At 40.9% G+C, this 24727-nt stretch overlaps 1 protein-coding gene across 2 annotated transcripts in view; it reads right to left on the bottom strand.

Annotated features, from left to right (window-relative positions):
• Positions 1 to 2639: 2639 nt before the first annotated feature.
• gpc1b (glypican 1b) overlaps positions 2640 to 24727 on the bottom strand; it is a 66509-nt gene continuing 44421 nt past the window's right edge. For both annotated transcript variants that reach the window (XM_023276545.3, XM_023276546.3), the window contains 8 exons: positions 17099 to 17326; positions 16731 to 16894; positions 10903 to 11068; positions 10599 to 10729; positions 7882 to 8010; positions 7424 to 7557; positions 6622 to 6797; positions 2640 to 6173 (listed from right to left, as the gene is read on the bottom strand). In XM_023276545.3, the coding sequence (XP_023132313.2) occupies positions 5968 to 6173; positions 6622 to 6797; positions 7424 to 7557; positions 7882 to 8010; positions 10599 to 10729; positions 10903 to 11068; positions 16731 to 16894; positions 17099 to 17326 (1334 nt within the window). In that variant the 3' untranslated portion in view covers positions 2640 to 5967. The remainder of the gene's footprint in view (positions 6174 to 6621; positions 6798 to 7423; positions 7558 to 7881; positions 8011 to 10598; positions 10730 to 10902; positions 11069 to 16730; positions 16895 to 17098; positions 17327 to 24727) is intronic.

The raw sequence follows: 24727 nt of genomic DNA on the forward strand, positions 1-24727 counted from the left end.
CCTCATTTTGGCAGAAGTTGTTTCCCATCTGCCCACACCACGAGACGTATCAAAATTCTCGTGGTAATAGTTGTTTCCGACAACCCCTGTTATGCATCAGTTCAAAAACGGTCACACACAGACAAGTTTTACACAGTTAAAACAGCTTGGGGGTCAAACTGACCCCAGAGGAACACCAATGCATGTAATATGTGTTCAGCACATTGAAAAGTATCCTCATGATAATTTTATGCTCAATTAATTGCCCCCATAAAATTAGGAAAAGACATGAAATATGAAGGCAGAAAAAAACGGTAAGCCATTATTTTTTGGAACCATCAACTGTAAATCTTGTACTTGAGATGATAATTTTTGAGGGGAAGCATGTGTAGTTGGCAAGATTTGGATGTGATCAACACATTTATTTTGTGCTTAATGAGTTGTGCCCATCAATTAGGAAAAGTCATGAAATATGAAGAAGAAAAAAGTCAATTACTATTTTTGAATTACAAACATTGAATGGGGTCAAACTGGCTGATAATAGGAGGGTTAAATATTGTTTTCTTGTCATCTTAGAAATACTGCAGTTATTTAAAAGTGATCAAGGTTGAATTATTTGACTTTTTTCGTGATATCCTACAAAAGTGCACTCACTCCTGTTGCAGACCAAGAGAAGTAGAATAAGAAAGAAGAATAGGAAAGTTATTATCACCTCTTAATGGCAAATTTTGAATTATTTGATGCTGTAAAATTTAATTTGCTGCAGAGGTGATGATCAATCAGTTTTCTCTAACATGTAATAAAATACTTCTTCCACTTGATGGCAGTGTGTGCATTTGTACTGCACAACATAAGGTTGGTCTGCATCTGTGTGAGCTCTTTGAAGTTTGACTCATCTCATATTCAGTCATCTGACAGAAGCAATGAGGTGAAGCCCTTGATCTCAATTATAAGTACTGATGTAAAAATTATATAACAACTCAGACAGCTAGATATCAGAGAGACTGAAAGAGAGAAAAAGAGAGACGGTGGGAGGCTTTGGTTAAATTACAAGTCAGATCAAAGACAGAACGAAGGTGAGCGAATACGTCCAATAAGCCAAAAGGCAAAATGACACAGTGCACATTTTTGGAAAAATTAAACAGAGAACAGACCGCCTCTGGGTGTCTTTGGCTGAACTTCCAGATTTGACATTGATGTTAAAATGGCAGAGGACATCTCTCTCCTTGAATTTTTGGTATCTTGATGCAAAAACCAGCATGTTTTCTTGATGCTCACACAGCTGGGATGAAGCAGCTGAGGCAATAAGATAACACCTCCAAAACACGATTCATTTTCTGTAATGTAGCATTAAAAGATTTGGTATGTTTACTGTGACACGTGCTACCAGGGAGAGAAAAAGACAGAAAGCCAATTTTGCCAAGAACTCCAGGCACTACATATCTTTGAAGTACTTCAGCTCCTCGATGAATTGCTTGCATACTAAAATGGAAATGTATTGAAAATTTTATGTGGTACATCATTACCCTTTATTCAGCACATTTCTGAAAAAAAAAATTTAAAACGCTGGCCTCGTAGCAATTATTGTAAGTCATGATGAAATCTCAAGGCAAAGGCAGGTGTATTGAGTTGAGGGGATTTTATTGACAAGTGTTTGGCCCTGTTGTGCTGATATTTCAAATATGAGGACCACATAAGGTTGTGAAGCAGTCACTCATAAAAGTGCTGTGAACCAAAGGGCAAGCTGAAAGCCAAAAGGCTGGGAATAACCTGCGTGCGTTTGTGCAGTTGTGTGTGCTGTGAGTAAGAGAGGAGGTAAAAGGCTTCAGACGCAATCAATAGCAGAGAATGTGAAGGTGTCTGCCCACATGTGTATACAGAACAGGGAGGAGGACTGCAGAAAGATGACTAATGATTACAGAGAAATTAAACATGACAAACATCTCTAACAGAATGGAAAATATTGCCATCATCTGTGGGTTTTGGCATTGTTTAACGACAGAGTGAGGGAAATATTGATAGCTAGTTGTCCCATTTCTGTCATTTTCACTCCTATAATTTGTAACCTCCTGATATACGTGGAAACATTGCAGTGCTGCGCTAAAACTGTACCTTCCACACACACACACACACACACACACACACACACACACACACACACACACACACACACACACACACACACACACACACACACACACACACACCCATTTGAAGCTCTTAGAATAAAACACTGCTGTATGTGAGGGGTAGCATTTCAGTCACTCATAGGATCATGGGTAAGTACAACTCATTAAAACCATCCTCATCATTTCATTGTCTACACACACAAACAAGCTAAAGCACCGAGTGTGCTCCAAACATGTGGCAGTTTTTTTTTTCCTGTGTGGCAACATTCGACAGCAGCTGTCAACTCTGACATCATCCCAGCGCAGAGAAAACAACTTAGGCAGATGGTACGGTCAATTTGAAGAGGACCAGACGTTTCCTTTTCCTAAGAAAGGTAGATATAGCCAGTTATGATTGTTGTCTGAGCAGCTGGTTTATGAATATAAGTTAAAGACTTCAGATCTACCATGTGTGAGTACAAAAACTATTTTTTTTTCTGTCAAAAACATTCACACAAACACGCCCACCATTGAAGAGACAAGACACCGGAGTGTTGAAAATCTTACAATGTATATAATTGACACAAGATTTCAGGTACAACAGCAAATGAGACATTTTAGATATTTTTTCAGCCTCTTTCTGGCGACTATCTTCAACAAAAGAACAAATTCTCCATAGATTTTTGATAACAATAAAACCAAAGTAAAATAAAACAAGAAAAATATAAGTACTTTTTTCCTCATAAATTGGCACCGTACAGAAATGCCTCCCATTCTCAACTCGGTGTAGAATAAAGCTGTTTTGTTATTAAATGGTTGAATAGTCAGCTTTGCATGTTTTATTTTTTCCGCCACCTACAGAAACAAATGAAGGCAGGATCGAGGCATACGCACTGATTTGACATCAGGCGCTCTGGGCGATCCTTTCTCCTGCTTCCTCTCACACTCAGGGGCTTCCTGTTTGCGCTGCTTCACCATCGTCAAACAGGAGACATCTCGCTGGGCCACATCTATCTGCATACGCGCATCCCCAATCAATAGTCGTTTCTGGAAGGTGTTGACTCACGCATCGATCGACCATCTTGTGATGTCTTTGTGCAGACAATGCCATTCATTGGCCTCATAAAAGTGCAGGTTTTTACAAAAGGGAGGGAGGGGGGGAGCTTTGAACAACAAATTAATGAGATCAAAAAGTGAAGGAGGTGTGGGCGGGGGGTGGGGGTGGGTTGTGCAAATTTCAGCCGATGACATTGTGAGGCAGTCATTGAAACTGAAGTCGTGAGTCTAAAGTCGCAGGTCATCTTTGAACTGGAATGTCACCATCACAGTTGGAGTAATTTCTTATTCTTTACAGGGCTGCATGTGTACGTTCACATTCGTTTTCAGATTTTCTCTAAAGGGGTCACAAAACAGAGAACCCATGTGGCGCTTACTAATTGCTTGCTGTCAGAATGCATAATTTTTTTTATCCCCACAGGACCAGCTGATATCATAATATCTCTCTCGTTAAATCTAATAATTGACCCCAAAGTGTCAAAGGCAGTCACAGGCAGATTTCTTAACCAGGGACTAACAGAAGGAGAGACACAAACACACATACACACAGCGGCAAATCATTAATAAAGCATATCAAAAAGGAAAATACCATCAAAATAACTTGCCATATAACACACATGACCACAACCTCATCAATTTTCAGAGCAGTAACTAAGTATGTATCTAAAAGATTTACTTCTCAAACTCTGACAAAGCCCAAAACTATCTAAACAGATTTGCAGTATAGATTTTTGAATTATGGTGGATTGTCCCAGTGTGCAACTGAAGCAATGATGCACTTTAAAAAGCATGTCCATTTTAATCCTCCACTTTCCATGAGCAATTTTGACAGCACAGATACCATCAATATAGACTGTGAGTTATTACAGTAGCAGGCTGGAAATACTATTTTTGTAAAATGAGCTATATTAATCTCCCATCGCTGTCAGTTTAATAGCAAGACTCTGTCAGACAATGTTACTCCAATATATTTCAATAGATTCTCCTTCTGTGCCATCCAAACCAGATTTAGAAAGGCTCCATCGTCCGATCCTCTTTTTGCTCTGTCAGTCGAAGACACACATTCACACACAAACGTTTGCATAAACATACATGCAAGCATCGTCCCATCATCCTGCACGCAGCATTCTTAAATGAGAGCTTTGACATTTCTTTGAATTAAAATGCGGTACATGTTTTCTCCCTCGCAAGCGTCTCATCAGGAAAAGCCTTACGTCGTGTTCCCATAACATTCCCAGTAAGTTTGACACGTAATGAAGCACTGTGTCATTGTCATATTGCCTTGCCATCATGTGGAAGCATGAGGAACACTTTAAAGGTCATTATAACAGATGAGCAGGGAAGAGGGTAGAGGGAGTTGGGGTGGGAACAAAGAGGCACTGATATAGAAAAGTTGCAGAAAAATGAGAGGCAGATGTGGATACTCTGAGAGATGACAAAAAGAAGCGTAAAAGCATATAATGGTCTGAAGAATTACAAAATTTTGGTACCTAATTGGCTATTTTTGTCCCCTAGAAAACAACAAAGAAGCAATCAAAAATATGTACACGATTCTGTTTGCCATAGAAAGAGTAGTACTTTTCAAAGACGTGCATGGTGTGGCTTTTCACTGTGATATGCATCATTGCTGCAATTATACAAAACAAAAAGAAAAACCTATGACACTGAAATCATGTCGCTAATTACAGGAACACGGCGCCTTTGTAGGGAACACACAAAATTATGCATATTATATTTTTGCTCTGCTGTGGACATAAAAGGAATACTGAAAACAAAAAGTGCAGCAGGGCAGCAGTGTTTCTGCTTTTGTGTACGTTTCTGCTCTGCTACAAGCTTCCGAGATCATGAACTGCCCATCCTTTTTGCTGCGAGGGCGATCTTACGTACAGCGTTCCGACTGCTGTCATTTGAGACCTGTCCCGGTCAAGCATGTGCTTTGCTTACACCAGAATCTGGAGCTGATGCTGAACTGCCAGCAGGGTCATGGAGAGAGAGGGAGATCCGCCTCGGCGGGCGGGCAGAGGGGAATGTAGGGATGAGTGGACGGATGGAGTGGAGGACAGGCCACGTTACGCCTACACCGGACAAGCATGTCAGTGTGAATGTGATTACAGCTTTTATTACAGATCACATGATGAAATGGTCCAAAGTGCAGACGTGGAGTGCTCTCATCCTCACTGTGAGAGAGAGTGTGCGGTTGTAATGATATTGTGAGGCTTTAATGCATTAAAAGGTTTGGTTATCATCCTTTAAAAGTCATCAGCACTCTAATTCTTTTCGGTTTGTGGTTTGTGTAGTTTTATCCATTTATATCTGGGTGTGAATTAATCCGATTTGGAGTCTATTGGCAATTATTAATAAATAAATAAATCTACAAGTGGAATAAAGACAAGTGTCTGAGCGCCACTGCCAAACTCCATTCTCCCTCTCCCCGTGGCGTCAACACCAACATACTGTTAGCAGTATTGTCTTACACATGTCTTACGTGCAGATATAATCTCAGAGAACCCAAACACCAGAAACAAAACATTAGAAGATGCAAAAAGACCAGCTCTAATGGTGTCATAATATAGCAAGAAATAAAAGACAAGAGCAGAACAAAAACATTTATGAATACTCATAATTCCATTTTGTTCTATTCCAAAACCAAGGGAAGTCCATACAAGTAATTTTTTGTTCTTGTTGTTTTCTTAAACTTTCTCTCTTTTCTTTTTTTTTCATTTTGGCAAAGTAACTAACCCCAACTTCTCCTCCCTCTCCTTTCAAACTCTCCCCAACCCCCATGCCCCAAACTCAGTCCCAGTTGGAAGATTCCCTCCGGTAATTATCGCCGGAGCAGCAAAATGAGCAGTGAAAGCAGGTAAGTGGTGATGGAGGGGAGGTTCTGCATGGCTGATGCTTTCACCTTCTTGTTTTCTGGAGGATATTGATAGATTATGGGTCGTTCGGTGACGGGGACAACAAGGCGTGGGCCCCGGGAGCACATATCATCTGCGCACATGCCACTTCCTGAACCACTAACATCATCACCTGCAGACAAAGGGTGAGGACATGAGCTTAATGCTACAACATACACACAATTTACAATAGCCTATTTACCTCTTGATAAAATGAACATATTAAGACCATTGTCTATTAAACATACCATGCACATACAGTATTTGCTTAACTACCAGGGGTAGTTTCACATGAAATGTGAGGTTGACTGTCCAAGTCACACACACACAAAAGATAATCACCTTTGCCATGTATTACTTACTCTATGTGCTACAAAATACTCTAATTTAGGCAAAGCTTTCTTCTATTTTGCTAGAGTTTGCAGAACCAAAGACAGAAATGATCTGCCTCCTCTGATGAACAGAAATAGACTTGTTTATTCCTCTTAATCTGGAACTTGTTAAAAGTTTTAATCAGCTGTGAGTCATCTGAGATGAAATTTCTTCAGAAATTTGTGGGCTGGGATGACAAAATTACTCACTGGTGTCCTGGAAGTCCACATCCTGGCCATTGAGAGCATTCTTCAGGCGGTGAGTCATGATCTTCAGCTGCATTATCTGTTGGCGTATTGTCATGTCTGGTTTGGTGATGTCAATTTCCACTTCTGGGTTGTTGATCTGACTTGCGAGGCCATCGGCCATCACCTCAGGAAGGTACCTACCCCACAAAAAGCTTGTTTAACCAGTGAAACACTCCAAATTGATGACAGTTAGGGACAGTAACAACTGTAAAGCTAAAGTTTGATGTGCAGACTTTCAACTTTCTTTATTTTCCAGGACTCTTGGGAGTCAGTTTGCTTTAAAGACATCATCATTAGCTAACCAGAGTGACGGAGGCAGTAGTATACTGATTCTAAAACTCTTGACTGACAGCTGCTATTTAAAAACAAGAAAAAGAGGACCAAACTTTGAGTAAAAGGGACCAAAAAGCAGGAAACAAAAGCGCTTCCAACCACCTGTTTCTATGCACGTTGTCGTATTCTGTGTACGAACCATAAATGGAAGCACAGAAAATCAAAAACTTTCGAAGCTAGCTATCTAAATTTTGCCACCATATTTGTCATACCAGACCAAATAAGGCTGAAGAGCAAAACTCTAAGTGTTTTGAACTGAGCCGTGATGTCCTTTATGACTTCTGAATTTCTCTCTTTCTCTTTAAAAACATTCTCATTAAACCTTTAACATATATATATTCACAACAAAACTATACATCCATTATGGAAAAGATGTTAAGAATTCTTTGTTTTTTTTTTGAGTATTTCTTTATAAGTTTATAGTTCCTACCTGGCACGACTCATGCCGTTCCAACACTTGTCCTCGGCCCCTGTTCCAGTGGCCACTCTGTCACTGCAGAGGATATTTGGGAGAGAGACCCAGTATGGCTGCATGTCCCTCAGTCTCATGGTTACATCAGACACCTGAGGCAGAGTTGCACATTCATGAGCTTTTATACACAAAATTACAGCATGACGGTACACTCAGACAGAGGAGTAAGAAAAACTCCTCATGCCTCTATAACCAACTGCATTGCTCAGCCATCTGACTATTCCACCCATCCAAGCATTCACTCCACTCCAGTCGCCCCACAGCCGTCTGTGCAAAGATGAAATGAACAGCAAAAGTGGTTTAATTGCCCATGATGAGCAATGGCTCTGCAGTCCGAAACCATCACTACGAATGGGCCAGATTAGGCCATCAAAGGGTAATAACAAAAACACAAATTCAGTTGGGGAAATACTAACCAATTTGTCAATTTTGCTGGAGCTGGTTCCCACCCTGTCCTCCACTGTGATTTTCTCTCTCTTCATGATCTCGTCAATTCCTGTGCTGCTGGTTCCTCCCTCTCTGAGGATGCCACATGCTTGGAACAGCTAGGAGAGAGAAAAATAAAAAAGAAAACGCAAAACAGAATTGGAGAGTTAGAAGATGCATGAGAATGCTGGGCAAGTATATAAAAGGGTGACATAGTCCATACTCAGGATTTTTATTAGTGACTGAGTTAAATTCACTCTCTGGTTACTCAACTCTGTGTATCACAGGTATATATTTCTAGGTTTTTACATTAAAAATGAGCGTTAAATGTCTTACATGTAGCTCTACACTGATGCTTCCTCTAGAATTTGCAGATCTTGGAAATCCCTAAATCTTTCTTCTTCTACTTCTCTTCACTCACTGTAGCTCCAGCATACCAGCTCACCTACAACTCTGCTTAAACACTGTAAAGCTTCTCTATTTATTATGCAATGAGAGTAATTCAGCCATAGATGTTCGAACCAGAAGTCAGTTCCAAAAGAGAGTAATGATACAAGAATCCCCACTCAGCAAGTGACAGGATTGGTTGCTTAGATTTGTTACATATGAAAGCCTGGTTGTCTGGATTTGTATTTTTGAGACTGTCAATGGTGCACTGCAGTTTTTAAGGTGGAAATACTCAACCATGGCTGCTTATTTTGCTCATAATGTGTCCTCTAGCAAATAAAAAAAACACCATGTGGACATGCTAAAAAGTAAAACAAACAACAACAACAACAAAACCTAAAAACTTAATTTTCACCAGGGGAGTATTTAACAAGACTGACTTCTAATACTTAACCCAGCTGCATGAGCAAAATATTTTCTGTTTGTTGTACAAATTCATAGCTAAGTTTGTTTTGAGCATCTTAGCTCAAACACATCTCTACCTTTGAAAACCAAGAGTGAGAAATGACTTTTTTCGTGACCCCAAGAGCCGACCACAGCATCCCTTCAGCAGAATGATTCACAACTCAAAAAGTATCACTTGTCCCTGTGGAGCTTACATTTTATAAATAGTGCCCAGGGAATACAGTCAAACTGCAGTCAATCTGTCATCCAATCTGGCCTGCTTAGAGGAGCCTCAAGCCTTTGAACCTTCTCACAAAATATCCCTTTCTTAAGCTTCCAATCATGTCTGCTAGTATAAGTCATAGGTGTTGTGTGGCTTACTATAGATTGAACAAAAAATATGTCTTTGACTGTTCCAGAGTATTGGCAGATATCTACACATGAATACTGCAGTTTCTATATCTGCTTTTGATGTGTTTTACTGGGAAAAGAACACAGCATAGCATATGGCTTTTGACATCAACAGATTATGTAAATAGGAGATAATCTGCTCAACACTGCAATGCTACACTCTGAACATCACTTGACTTCCATGCGATCAACACAATGCCTTTCCCGAGAGATGAAGATCAGAAGCAGAAGCAGTGTGTGATTACCATACTGAACCAGGTCAGAGGCAGACCGCCAGTCTATGGCTCACCTCAAGCTAGCCAGCCTCTTTAACAGCCAGCCAGCACAGAGGAAGCTTTGTCTTTCCGCTCGCCATCAACGCTGTTTTCCACCTTCACCAAACAACTCAGTCAGTTTTTCGCTGCTGCCAGCTGCTCTTAAGAATCACGTAAAACTGTTGCCCAAACACCATTAAACAGTGAAGTAAACGTTTGGCCTACAGGCTCTGTCATGACTCACATCCCTTCATTTACCATCAGGTATGTGGATTATTACAGCAGCATCAATGCAGTGGGAGGATAGGTGTTAATTGTATATACAAAGCAGTCCCATGGTGGCCTTTGAACTGGGCCCCACCCGATTCATACCACTGAGAACAGCACAGGCAAAAACACAAACACAGAAAAAAAAAAAGCATTTCTGGGAAATTATGTGTCTGTGTAGGACCACCTCATTTACAGTTAGAAGTAGAATGAAAACAGGATTTAAGTGCCTTTTAAAATACAGTATAGGCTATTTTATGGATGTATGTTGCTAATTTGGCTTTGATTTACTTGCGTCTAGCAGGAACAAACAATATACATTTAAGTCTAACTAGGGATGTGGTTGGCGTATGAGTGATTGTAACCTGCCACAAAGTGTAAGTATATGCCACAAAGCCACCATAGACTGAATGATGGATGCACTCATATAGTTTAAAATAGTCTTAACAACTGGAAATTATTCTGCTATAACTAGAGCAATTTGTTAATGATACATACCCTGTGATAATCACCTTACTTAGGATGACATAGCTACATATGGCACATTATGTACATCAATTTCTTCTCAGAAGAGGCTTTTGCAATAGAGCATTTCTGTCAGTAGAAAAATGTCAGCTACTACACGAAGTAAAATGTTTTAAAAATTAATTTGATTCATCAAATATTTAATTTACATTTATATTTTACATGTGCAATATTTTACTTTAATGTAAATGTTGATAGCCTTAATTTAGCTTACTTATTTGATCATACTTACACATTACTGCTTTTCTACTAGGCACTGAATCTCCTAATGTTATCTAATTTTGTTTTTTCTGTGCAATATCTGGCAAAAGAAGTTAATAAAGTTTAATTTTATCTTATCTTTTTTGCTTCCACTTGTCACAACTGAAGCAGTTCAGCCAGCTGTTTAAATATGTATGTACACCAATGAGCATTCTGACCTTGCTGTTGATCGTGTCTATATTCTCCATCATGGTAAGCATGGCTTCAGATATGCGACTGGGGAGGGAGAGGACCACGTTATCCACCCCAGATGGACCATCCAAGCGGTCGGCCACTTGCATCATTGTTTCTACAAAGACAGTCGGTACGGTTAGCGTGAAGAAAGTGTAAAATGTTTCATGTGCAGCGTTTCGGTGCATCAACAGAAGGATTCAGTTTTATTAGCATCATGTGTGGGGCCGAAGCTTTGAGCTAACATATGGCTGAACTGGATCCATGTGAGAATGTGTGTGTGTTCCCCACCTGCTAGATGCCGCCACTCGGTGTTGAGGTCAGCCTGGTTGGCCAGACAGCCCTTCATGACGTTGCTGCAGTAGTTGGTACAAGGTCTGGCAGAGGCCATGCCACGGCAGTGAGGACAGTAAGTCATCCTCATGATGGCCCGCATGCAGTCCTGGTTCAGCGGCACCTGGGGTAGAGCGAGGACAAAAATAAACATTCACCACCTGCATGAAAAAACATTGTTTTGTCAAGCGAATATGATAAATTATGCTAAAAGACAAACCTGAAAGCAGGAGTTGATCAAACTGTTCATTTGACCACTTTAACTGGTGAAACTGTCCTTTGCCAGGAGACTTAAATATATATATATTTTACCGAAGAGCTCAGTTTTAATAAGATGTGAGAATGTAAATTTTTTTCCGCCTGACAATGACAGTCGCAGAACAGTGGGAGGTCACCTCCCATGGTGACCTTTTTTTAGTTTGCACCAGACTTTCTTTCAGCAGTTTCCTTGGAAACCGCTTAGGGAGAATTCGCTTTTTGTTTCACATGCGATGAAAAGGCCCTGACATTCATACAAGTATTCTCAGTCCCTCACTCTATCCTTCCTGCCTCTTCCACTTCTCTCTCTATCCCACAAGGCTGTTCCCCGAGGAAAGGGCCTTCGTGCGTGAAAAGTGAAACTGGGTTAATACCAGTAAGCTCTGTTCACAAGAGAGTACAGCTATGCATACAAAACCTCAGGAAGTGTAGGGTGTGTGTCTGTGTGAGAAGAGAGAAAGAGGGGGAGAGAGAGAGAGAGAGAAAGAGAGATGGAACGAACCCAGCTACGCATACAAAGCTCCTCTAAGCTGACATCTGGGCCAGCCTGATGCTTTTCCTGGAAACTGTTCTTCCAACAGCAAAGTCACAGTTAAAACCAGCTTTTAACACATATACAATGAAAACAGGACAACAACAGCAATCAGGTGGGAAAATAAATCATAGATACTTTAAACATTCAACAGATCTGCAAGTGTTGAGAGTAGGTTCAAGTCTCTTCGGCATAAGTGGAATTGAATTCAACATTTTTAAGATAAGACTAATTTCTTAGTAAATAAGTAGCCTTTTTTCCTTAAAAACACCATCTCCGTGGTGTGTATATCTTAGCATTATAAGCATTATATATTTTTTCTTTTGTGATCCCCACTTTATATCACTTATTTGTATATTAAATTTGTAACATTTCATACAGCCTTCAGTGTGTTCTGCTTTCAGTCTTTTTTTTTTTTACTGTCTTCAATGACTATTTATGGTTGCATCAACCCAATTTCCCTACAAGGACCATTAAAATTTAATCTAATATTTGATCCACATACGTCAAAAATGATTCATTTTGACAGTCTCAATTCCCGCATTAAACTTTAAACCGCATGAAAGAATGATGTAATAAACCAAAATTAGTAAACGCAGCTCTATAAAAGAGATCAATAGAAGTTGGTAATTATTGTCAGTTGTACAAGGAAGCCAGCATGAAGTGAAATAAGTGACACAGTAAAGCAATAACCACATTCCCAGGCTTAATCTCAAGTCATATGAGACATGAGTCAGATCCTCATTCCTGCCCTCCTTTTCTCCCCTCCTCCCATCCATACCCTACCATCATTAGCCAGGGATGAGTCAGACGGTTGCTTTTTTTTTCTTTTTTGGTGAGAGAGAAGGGCAGGAGAAGGGAGTGTTCAGGGATGAGGGGGAAGAATGACTAAAAATGAGAGAGACTGTGGGGATGTTAAGAAAGCTTCACCATGAGGAGTTTTTAAAAAAAAAAAACCCAGATGTTAATTAAGTTTGTATGAAAGAGAGACAGTCATTAAATGAGTTTCCTGTTACATCATCCATAAAGTATTAATGCAGGGAATCCCATGCTAGGCACAACTGACATGAAAACTGTGTGTAATTCCTCAGTGGTGCTAATTGCAGAGTGATGTTGACAACTTCTTCAGTAACCTTGGAGCTGTGGCCCACCTGACTCTGAAAAGGAAGGGCTGCTGAATCATAAGTAGTTATAAAACTCATAGATGTTGGTCTTATTTTCATTATGCATTCATCTGTTTATTGGTTTTCTGATATATTTAACACAGCATTTTAAAAATGTTAGAAAATAGTGCAAATGCCCATCTCAGTTACCCAGAGCTCAAAGGGATGTTCTAATTTTTTTAGCCAGACCCCCTCCCAAAAAACCTGACAGAGTAGAGAAAAACATCTTCACAATTCCATTTTCTGACAGTCAACTGAACAACCGATTAACCCCTTCAACTGTGGAGGTCCCCTTTATCTGTTACAAAAACACAGCCGGCAATATTTCTTGAAGGCTGCCAAGTGTGTGTAATTTGGTTGTGCTTCATCTTTGTTGCATCAAATTTGGCACAGTTTGCAGGTAAGAACTTTCAGAACAAGTTGAAGAACATCAGTGTCACTGACTCATTGTTATGAGGCAGATATTTACTTTCTAAATGACAGTATTGGATTAGGTGCAAGCGAAAATGTGGATTTTTGCTGGACTTTTTTAAAACTTCACTCTTGCCCGCTGATAAGGACAAAGAGACTTATTGTATTTCACAACTGTCCCAAGTGTCTGTTATCCGTTCAGCCCAAGGCTGTTCATTTTGGCCTTTCAGTTTTGCAATTGTTATTGACTGAATTTGTGGATGCTTTTAGAGAGGGAAATTTAAAAAATACCCTAGGGCTTCAGGAGTTAAATAAATGTTTCAGCACTTACAGAGGTACAGAAAACACACATATACTAAAACACACACACACTGACCTGATTACAATATTCTCCATACCGGCCTATCACGAAATAGAAAGAAGGTTTTCGATTTGAAATAACTTCTTTGCTTGTTTTTTTCTGCCCTTACGTGTACTTGCTTCACCGTCACAACATACATCCCCATACCTGTGTGCACCTTCCATATTGCTCATGGCAGTCGCATCTGAGACACTTTTCTGCCTCTTATCACCATTCTGCTTGTCTTTCTTCTGTAATTAGTAAGGATATATGAGCGACCTCTCCCCCTTGTGTTACAGAACGAGCCGATCCAGACTCCTTGCCTCCAGAGTGAGCTATGCGGCGCGTGGCCTACTTCCTCCACTCCCATGCCCGAGGGAATAAGACAGTCCAGAAAAAGTTAAGGACATAGCAACTGGTGCAGCCCCGAGCAAAGCAAGGGGAGGAATTAATACTGTACGAGAAAGAACGACTGCATCTTCTTGCTGAGATCTCTTCTTCAGTCTTAGAAAAACATGTCTCAAATTATTCATTTTGCCATGCATCTTGGTTTCTCTCTGCTCTGCTTTGCTCTCTTCACAGCCTCCTTACAAGATAATCTTTCACTACAGCTCCAACCTTTCACAGCTAATCAGACCAGCACATAGCAAAGACTCGTGTCATCTCTCTTCCAAACACAGACTTCTGTGGAAGACACTTGGAGCATGCAAAAACATACAGAGAATTTAGTTTTATTTTCTTCTGCTTTTCATTCAAGCAGTGCAACAGCTCCCTGAGCAGCATGCAGTAGACATCTTCATTCGCTGGCCCCTTTAAGTGGCAATACATAGTTATTTATAGGAGAGGTTGTCTCATTAGGGCCCGATCAATCGAAGATAGTATTACAACAGGAAGGAGGGGGAAGCTAAGATTCAAATTAGTACACCAAGCTATTCACACTTAAAGGAGACAGAGGACAGCACAGAGTACAGTAATGAAATATAACAACAGAAATGATTGGAATACAATTTACTGGACATGGCAGGAGGATAAATCATTGAGCGAGCAGTGAGACAGGGATGAGAGAGGATGTGCAATTTGGTCAGTCTTTTTATATTATGTTCTTGAGTATTTCTCACTCTCTCATTTGTTTCCATCATGGCACAGTGCTGCTCCAATCTGCAAAAGTACAGCACAGTTGTGACTGTGTGCTGGGGAAGACAGCGACACAGTCTGACAAACAAATTCTGAATGTGAAACTGAACAGTTGGTTGAAGTCTAAACTACTTTCCGTCCAATTCTATCAAACAAGCCTAGACTTGGACGACTCAAAGAGAAAACTAGACTTTCCGTCTTTTTTGCCCTGTTCAGTGGTCCTAGCTTGTAAATTCTATCTTCCAGGGATTGATCGAGGGCGCCCAGAGTGACTATTCTCACAATACAGCGTGCTCCTGCCTTCCCTAAATAGCACAGAAGGCAGTCCATGGCCTCATTCAGAATGCAGCAGCTCCAGTGCCCTGGCATTAGCGCTGGGGTGACATTCTGTAATTTAGTAAAAGCTGTGGTAATTATTTACATGTTTTCCCCAGCCACCTTCGTTTTATGAACACATCAGTCACTGTTCTTCAGCACCAAGAGAACGGTCAGGAAATGTGTATGAAGAAGAGAAAAAAAAAAAATCGAGAAATGTGCATCGCAGTTGGAGCGAAATGATTAAATTATAAAATCTGTGTGCATTTCTGTACCTTCAAGCAGTGGAGCACGCGTGAACTCCAGTGTGCATGTTTGTCCAAAAAAGATTTCTACCAGAATAGCATCTTGCTGGGAGAGAAGGGTACTCGCATGTCACAGATCCTAGTGTGCTGTCCATGATTATTCTAATGCTAACCCCTGTTTGATTGCTTGAAGAACCCTCATGTTTCTGGTTATGTTAGACTAGTTGCACAGGCCCTTTAGTTTCAGGTCAGGCTGTTTTAGCTGTCACTGTCACGCTGTCGCTTGCTATTCATCTGCTAACTGCTATGCTAGACTGGCTGCATTCATGGCTGTGCCTGGTTTTACTCCCCTGAGGAGGGCGGATGCGCTCGGCTTTGCTGCATGCAGGTACTTAATTCAAGCATCCTCGGGTCCTGTTTGTGTAGGTGTGAGACATTGCACTTATTTTCTGGGCCAAAGAAAAGCAGTGAGAGATATGCTAGGCCGGGCTGTCTCACTCTGATTCGAGCAAATAATACAGTACACGCCACCCACAGTTCCAGCCGGACCACATACATCAGAGTGAAAAGGGAAAAGGATCACACAGATTCTTTCATTAACGTGCGTCCAAATGGGAGGCCTCGCAGTCAAACAATTCTTTTCCCTTGCTTGCCCTTCCATCTTTTCGTGATTACACACAGCATGACCTTGTAATATGTCATCAAAGAAATAATTGTAATATTCATATCTGCTGCAGCATCTGTTTTCTCCGAGCATGTGCTTGTTTCTCATGGGGCCTCGGCTCTCGCCACTGTCCTTGCCCGGTGTCTGACAGCAGATATTTTTCACAAGGGGCATCAATACCGGCCACCTCCCTGAAATGATTTCTCAGTCTTGCTCTGATCTTAACCTTACTCTTGTCTTATACACAGAGGGGGCCATTTCTCTTGGGAGATATTAACCCTCCCCGCAGCCAAGGGAGACATTTTTCAGTGTGGAGCTGACATTAACTGTTGTTGCAGGGGCTGATTGTCGGAGCCGCGGGCCATACTTTATGGAGCCTATCGTTTCTACCAACATTGATCTGCCACTGCTTTATGCTATGTGCACGGACTGGTAAAAACAGGCCTGTGTGTATATGTGCGCGTGTGTGTTCACATAAAGGGGGAAGGGATGATGATCACTAAGGAGAGATGAATACATACCCCTTAGCACAAGAATACCAATGAGCATGTAGAGGGTGCAGAGAATATTAGCTTTGCAACAGATCAGACAGCAGAAAAAATATGTAAGGCAGTTAGTAGCTTTCAAAGAAGCAAGTAAATAGAACTAATGAGTATGGAAAGCAGAAAAAAGGACTATAATTTTCAGCTAAACAGGCAGGGAGGGGAAGGAAATGAGAGTTTACCTGGGACACTTTGCGAACAACCTCCCCACTTATCACCAGCCCCTGAACAAACGAGCGTGCTGCCACAAATGTGCGCGTGACCGTCATCTTCATCGTACGAGGCGTTTCTCCGAAAGGCCGTAGTGTCTCTATCTGCTTTGACACACACTCCAGATAGTCTTCACCTGTAAACAGCACACACATTCATTAAAATCTTGATCCAAGTGGAGAAAACATGCATAGATTTTGCTTTAATCAAATATAAAATAACCTGAAATCTATATTCTGTGCATCACTAGTGAGAAAAAAAACAGACAGTAAACTAATGCACCATTTGACCATGAATTAGAGGTTGCTTATTATTTGATGTACAAATGAGCTAGATGTACCTATGAAATATTGCTTGTTTGCCTGGTAGAAGAGCCTCTCCAGCAGCCTGGCCCAGAACTCGTTGAGCACCTCTTCCAGGTTGACATTCAAACCTCGGTAGTAGCGCCTCAAATCTGTGTACAGGTCAGTGAAGACCTGGGAATTCTGGACGTATAGAGTGCTCCAAGTTCTTGTGAAAGTCTCCTGTAGGTTAATCGTTGACTGGTTCAGCAGCTCTTGGAAGTACCCTGAGAACAAACACAAAATGATAATGGTTTAAACACAGGACAAAGTGCTTTCAGCTCATTTGCACTGTCATTTTATTACTTAATATTCTCTAATTAATCATTCTGTGCCACTGTACCCTGTGCTGCTCATTATAAACAGGGTGAGGGGGAAAATAAAAAAGTTATAGCCTTTAACGAATGCCTCAGCCTCTTACGCCATGTGTAACATTGCCACGATTCCACGCTGCACTCTGTTATAAAAAAATAATTTCTATACAATTTTCCTCTGCCCATCTTATTCTTTAACTCGTTTGTGCTGCATGCTACTACTGAAGTATGCAAGCGTGTCCCTCTGGGGGATGTCAGAGAATCCACAGTGTCTCGGGGTGCAGTATATACTGCTCCAAGTGAGGATTTACAGATAGAGATAACAGGCAGATGCAGGCAGTCAAGCAGATAGACAGGTCAGCAGACTGACAGGCAGGTTGGCAGACTCTGGATCTCAAAGAAAAACAGGTGGAAGAATGTTGAAGTCTGAATGAGAGCATGAGCACAAACAAAAAAACAAACAAAAAAAAACCAGATGGAAACAGCTAAAGCAGATTGTGGATTTAAAACATATGCTGATGCTCAAATGTCTGATCAATCTCACTTCTTTTCTTGAAGAGGAAAGGTAGAAATGCAAATCTGATACAACTCTACCAAGAACTAGAGCCTCTAAAACAAAATCTAAAAAGACTGAATATTTTAAGCTTAAGATTGATATTTAATGCAAGGCTGTTGCATTGGATTGCACTAGAAAGAACAGATGTAGTTAAAGCTATAACTGATAACCAACTATAGTGTAGCTCATGGGTCGTGGTTGACTATTTTTAAGGGATGCACACATTTTGAGTTTGTTGTCACAAATCCCACATTGTCTGTGGCCAGTGTCGTAAACATTTTCACGTCCATTTTATGTGTAAACAATGCTTATAAATGAGGCTCCGGTTCTGCCAAGAATCTGACAGCAGAAAGTTCAGCAAATCAACAGTGTGTCTGGACCATCCATCCATTCAGGACAACATTTGCACCGCATTTCCACATTTTCAAACCCGGTACCCATGCGAGTGTGTTTGTGCAGGTTTATTCTACGTGCGTGTGTATAAATGTGTGTGAATTGCTGCAGAGATGGAAGCCGGAGTCTGCAGCAGTGTTTACTTTGTAGGTGTCTTATCTTTGCCAGCCACCACCCAAAACCGGGAAAAGATAGAAAAAAAGGCAAGATGCAGCCCCACCACAGGGGACACCCTTCCCGTACTTGGCTTATTCCCCTAACAAAACTGTTTTTAAAAACATCACAACATGCATAAACATCCATCACACACACAGCATCTTGCATATTTAAGCAAAATCCAAACACACCCTGTCTTCTAGCAGCTTCACTGATGACAACATATGGAAAAACTGAGTCAAGTTATACAGTAGCAAAAAAAACTGTAACACCCACATGTGCAGGGCCTGAAGACAAACGCAGCACTTGGTGTTGCATAACATGTTAATATGCTAAGCTCATCCTGACCCATCTGCATAGCATTATCTAAGCGCTGGCCTTGCTGGATACTGTATCACTGCTCTGCTTTCCCACTCATTAACAAACACTAGCCAACTTGCCTTACAGCTGCTGTTGTTTGCTGCTTTTTCCTGGCATTTCCACAGACTCTGAGCTAAAAGGTCTACTCTCATCAGAGCTGTACATGTGAAAAGATGCATTTATCACAGAAACTTACTCCTGTGACAACTCAGTTTTAATTCAACAAACAGGCAACCTCTCTGATACTTGTGTTCTTGTTTTTCCTGAATTAGATGGTCATTCTGCGTCTAGTGAGAGCTTCCAAAGGCTCACCGTCTGCCAGGAAACATCCAGGGACATAAGTTATATCAAGCTATATTGAACTTAGTTCCACAGTCACAGTCTTGTTGGGTGCCACAGCCAATTGCCCCCTGGCATTTCCCACATTTGGGTTCACGCCTGGAATAATGTCAGTGTTCGTTATTTCTGAAACAAGGTTAGTAGTAATATTGTCTGTCATGTAATGTTTTTGATGCAAACACATGATTCAAACCATATACGTTAAACTCTGAGCACAAATACTTGCTTCAAATGTGCAATCTTGAGGCTCGATATCTCAAAGTACCTGTGGTTTTGGCACTTTCTATTATTCTGCTGCTTTGTGCTCAAATCCGGTGCTTGAATAACTTGTGTGCAATTTAACATTTTTCAAATTTTGCATTGTATTATATTTTATTGATATGTGAAAAGTGGAAGAAAAAAATAAATCAAGTAACTAATGTAACTATTTGGTTTTAAACCTTACTATAAGAAGATAAGAAAGATAGTAAACCGGTTCAAACTGTGTGATATATTCTTTTAAATAGATGAGGGAATGGAAAACAATATTTTTAAAGATGCAGGAAACCTCTTTAGTGAACTCTTGCTTAAAGACCTTACAGACCTCAAAGCACAGAGCAATTTGAGCTATGACTTTGTAGATGATGCACATCATTTCTTGGATTATAATGCCTGATGGCATAAACGCAGCTGCTGTATGCTCAGAGTTTGTTTAGCAGCACATCATTCCCCCTGTTCCCTGAACTCCTGTCAGTCAAACTATCTGCAAACCCAGCTCTGGACCGGCCTCAAAGTAGCAGGAGTGCTGTATCTATGCCACTCACAGGAGAACACATATTTGTGCAAGCCAACACACAAAATCATATTTCCAGAAGTCAGCAGGAAAGCACATGCGTACCGAGAAACCAACTTCAAAGTAACAGCACATTCATATGTACACATAGGGGGATCACAAACCCCCACACAAACACACACACACATATACTCACACTATCCAGAATACGCCGTGGCAAGCAGACGGACAGACAGGAAGCTGCTCTGACAGGTGCAGATTTGCTTTTAATCCCCATTAGAATTTATTCCCGCTGTGTACTGTCAGCCATACTATAAAAAATGCCTAAAGTCTGGGTAAGTGAAACGGGTTCCAGCGGATATAGTTTCATTCAGGTGATGGAGAGAAGTTGTTTTCTTCATTACATGAATTCCTTGTGTTTCTGTTTGCAGTGGTAATTTGTTCGGGGCATGTTTTTTAAGTCGCTCTGGGATCACCACATGCGGAGGGCAGATCCTGGTAAATGGTACCCTGCTGTCCAGTTCTCCTCTGCCCTTCAGCTCAAGTGAGTAATGATCATCATTAGTATGACACAAAACCCCCGTGTGTGTGTCTCTGTGTGTGTGTGTGTGTGTGCTTTGTATGTGTGGAAATGACCTTTCTCATTCTTCATCTGTTTGTGTCTCCGTGACAAGGGGAGCCACAAGCTCATCCCTTCCTATATACCAATCCTTTCTTTTCACTCTCATCCACAATCCTCCATCATCCCTTAAAGCCGAACCTCCACCTCCTCTCCCCCCCACACCTGCTCTCTGGGGAAGGAGTGATGGGAGAGGACGCTTAATTGCTTATATCCCAGCACAGTGGGTGTGGAGCGGGCAGAGAGGGGACAGCTGGAATAGTTACTCCTTTTTAATTATCTTCAAGAACTGATGCGAACATTGATAGTTAATCTTTCCTGGAGTTAAAGATGCAAGGAATTACCACCTTATCCAAATATATAAAACTTGTGTCTGTTCACCACTACTTACAACGCTGATATATGCGGCAAGCAAAGCATTTATCTGCTGGAAACCACAGAAGGCAAGCCGGTGTATGAACTCAAACTCTAATTTGATTGATGAGTTAATTCATTTTCATTTACGGCATATAGTTACACTGAATGATTTTATCGTTCAGATTTGCATGAAAGGGATTTAAAGTCTGTACAGCACACTGTCTGTGTCCATAACCACACCAGACTGATTATACAACATCTCAACAGAGCGGCATGGCCACAGAGGAATACACAACTAATTCAGCATGGGTCATGTATCGAGTTCAAGTACAATCATATTATAACATCCTCCTATAAATTTCTGCTGTCCCAATTTAACTCCGAGCAAGATAAGTATAAATGAGCAACGTGAGCTACTGAGTTTTGTTTGATGCACTCTTATGTGATTTTTTTTGTGCATGATTTGCAATGCTGCATTAAGTGTTGATATATCTCTATTGATATCATGATTACATTTCAACTGTGTCATCCAGCTCTGCTATAAACAACAAGCATCCTCTCATAATTAACAGCAACAACTTTTCTTTAATGTGACAGTAGATCGAGGAAATCTCTCAAGATACCTCCATCCCATCCTGGCTTTCATTCTTTTTATCTCTGCAACTCACACACACACACACACACACACACACACACACACACACAGAGACACACTCAGAACAAGCTAAGTGAAGCGTGTGTGTCTTAATGACTTTCTTCCTGCGGTGAGAGGGGAGTTAATGATTTCATTTGTAATCACTCTGAGCTTCACATCCAGGCCACCTTGACATGTCAGAGGATTATTTTAACTCTCTTCCTACCTTCTCTTATCCCACTGCCTCTAAACCTGATTAAACACACGCACACACTCCTTAAAGTGCACGCAAAACCCCCCCTCATATGACATAAAATCACTCTTAGGTATTCCACAGGCTTTTATATGCTCATGGTCTTTGACGAATCAATACAGTGCTTCAAACCAGGCAAGTGCGATCCACCTCCACATGAACCCTTCCAGTGCCTGTGTCTCTATCTTCAGCTCTCCTCCGTACTCTGTCCATTGTCAAGTTGTGTTATTGACAAGAGGTTCAGTGTAACACGGAGGTAGCAGCGATGTTCACACAGCTGCCAATCACTCTCACTTAGGGCTTGGACTGATCTCGAGTTACTCTCTCACATGAACGCATTAACTGACTGAGGCTTGTGCTAGTTTTTCACACAAAGGGCTTATGGGTCTGACACATTTAACACTGATGTATGAAGTTAGAACCAGAAGGGACTGAAAAAGCTGATTGCAAATTGGTATGACAATAAACTGCAGATTCTTTTATGACTTGTCTGCTCTGTTGATCTCCAGTAAAACTTATTTTGGTGTTTGTTTCCTTTTCGTAAAATATGCAATCTAAATTACGGGAGTGGCATGATTTTGGAATTACAGGGTTGTTGCAGCAGAATGACGCTACCATCTAGATGAAAAAAAAAAAGTAGATGTGGGTGTTGACAGGAGAGCTTAAGTGTACTGAACTCACAGAAGCTCATGCACTCACTCACATAGGGTAAAGGTCCATAAATATGAAACTAGCGATGAAACATGTCAGATTAGTTGAGTTTTGGCAGAGCACCACAGTCTGAAAAGGGAGGACTGAATAGAAAAGGGAGATCAGTGGAAGAATGAAAGGGAGTATGAGAGGAAAATGGGGCTGCAAAGGCAGCAATTGTATATCTCTTTCAAATTTGACAGCCTTAATTCTATTTGTCCGTTTGACAAGTGCTGAATTATCATATTAGCTGGATGGTTCCTTGGCAGAGCAGGGAGAAACTGAGAGACGGAGAGCAAATAACGAGGCATATGCCAAGAGAAGGGAGGAGGAAATCAGGTGGTGGGGGTATATTAAAAAATAAACCTCGACAGCACTCCAGGCACATCTGCTGAGGCTGTACACTCCTCTGAATGTGTTATTTTAAAACTAAGAACATTTTAAATTGCATCTGGACCTGGCCTGCATCAAAATAATGTGATTTTTCAATCCTGTCTAGAAATATTAAGCATTAACACAATGACAAATTGTGCAGAATTCACATCCCTCAAACTCATGACATCTCCTTTCCTGGATGACTAAATGGCACACTGCAGTAATGTTTCAGTCACAGCGATGATTCATCCTCCATTTACAAGCACCCTGGATCCTCGGTCTTTGTTGTTATTTCCCTACCTGTGCAAGGACAAAGAAAAAATAGGCACAACAGGCACAAACAAACAGCACTGTCTTGGGTACAGTGAATGCACAAGCGATGATCTGGGAGCCATTAGACTGTTTATGAGACAGACCGACTCTCCATCAATAACAACACTTATCACACACACGTTGTGGCCCTGCAACGCTACAAGCCCTTTAGTCAGAATTTAGATGCTATTAAAAGGTCCCTTATATTAAACAAGCCGGCACATCACATAGTGAATGTCATTTATCAACAGGCTCTCTGTGAAAGCCTTTATTCCACTTTCTCTCTGTCTCTCTTCTGACTCTCCCTGGCTGGTATTATGCAGTATTTTTCCCTGCCTGTTTCTTTTCCTATCCCTCTGGTTCTCTTTTTCCAGCTTTTCCCCCCTTTGCTTGTTTCTTTCCTCTATACTGTTCCTTACCCTCACTATCATGTCGTTCTCTTTTTCCCTCTCTCTCAACTTGCATTCCACTGCTTACCCCAAAATCATCCCCTCTCTCTCTCTGCCTCACTTTTGTCTCTCTTTCGTTTTATCCTTCCAAGGCGCCATCGCTCCTAGTGAGTAATGTGTTAGGCATAATTAGGCCAGTGTACCCCAGGTCCCCACCAACATGATTTGCATGCAGATAAAATGAGCCAATCAAGCACCACAATGGGAGCAGATGTCCTTGTCGCTCATGACATCATCAGAGGTGACCCTGAAAGCGGGAAATTAGAAGGTGGGCGGAGGGAGGTGGGAGTGGATCAAATCTGTTGCCTAATAGTAGGAATATTGAAACACAGATGTAAAATGTGTCACCAGTGTCCAATCCAAATAAGCATGGGTGTAGTGAGTTGGGAGGTGAAAAACATTAGGCTGCTACATTCGCTGCCAACTTATTAGGCACACCTTGCTAAAACGGATGCAGATGAGTACAGAGGACCTTATTAAAGGTTTTGGGTTAGCTGGTGTGTTCTTGTTGAAAATGTTTTGCAGAGAAATGTTTATTCAGCTTGATGGTATTTTGAATGATGTGATTATGTTTCATGTTAGTGGGGTGTGTTCAGTGCATCACCCACCCTATACACATACTTGAGCATATATAGGTCCTAATTGCACAGGGAAATATAGCTATGCTGTCAAACATATTCCCATATTAACCCTCTAAACCCCAAGTAGTTTCTGGATGTTTTGTAGCTTCTGTCACATTGTTACTCACTGATTGAAATATAAAGTCTTGCGCCTCTGTGGAAACAGCACAACCATGGCTCGAAGGAGAAATTTCAAAAACGTCTTCTTTGCTGTATGAAACTGTTTTATTGCCATAAATCATCACAACATGGGAAAAAGTAAAGTTTTTTTATTATTATTATTATTATTATTTATTTTTACAAAATTGTAAAAAAAAAAACAAAGAAAGAAAGAAAGAAAGGGAAAAAAAGGAACTGGAGTCAATATGTTTAACATTTTCCAAGTGTTTACAGGCATTGCAAATTCTGGAAAACTGGTAGCTCGACATA

Source organism: Amphiprion ocellaris, chromosome 10, assembly GCF_022539595.1.
Source record: "Amphiprion ocellaris isolate individual 3 ecotype Okinawa chromosome 10, ASM2253959v1, whole genome shotgun sequence".
Taxonomy (NCBI): Eukaryota; Metazoa; Chordata; class Actinopteri; family Pomacentridae; genus Amphiprion; species Amphiprion ocellaris.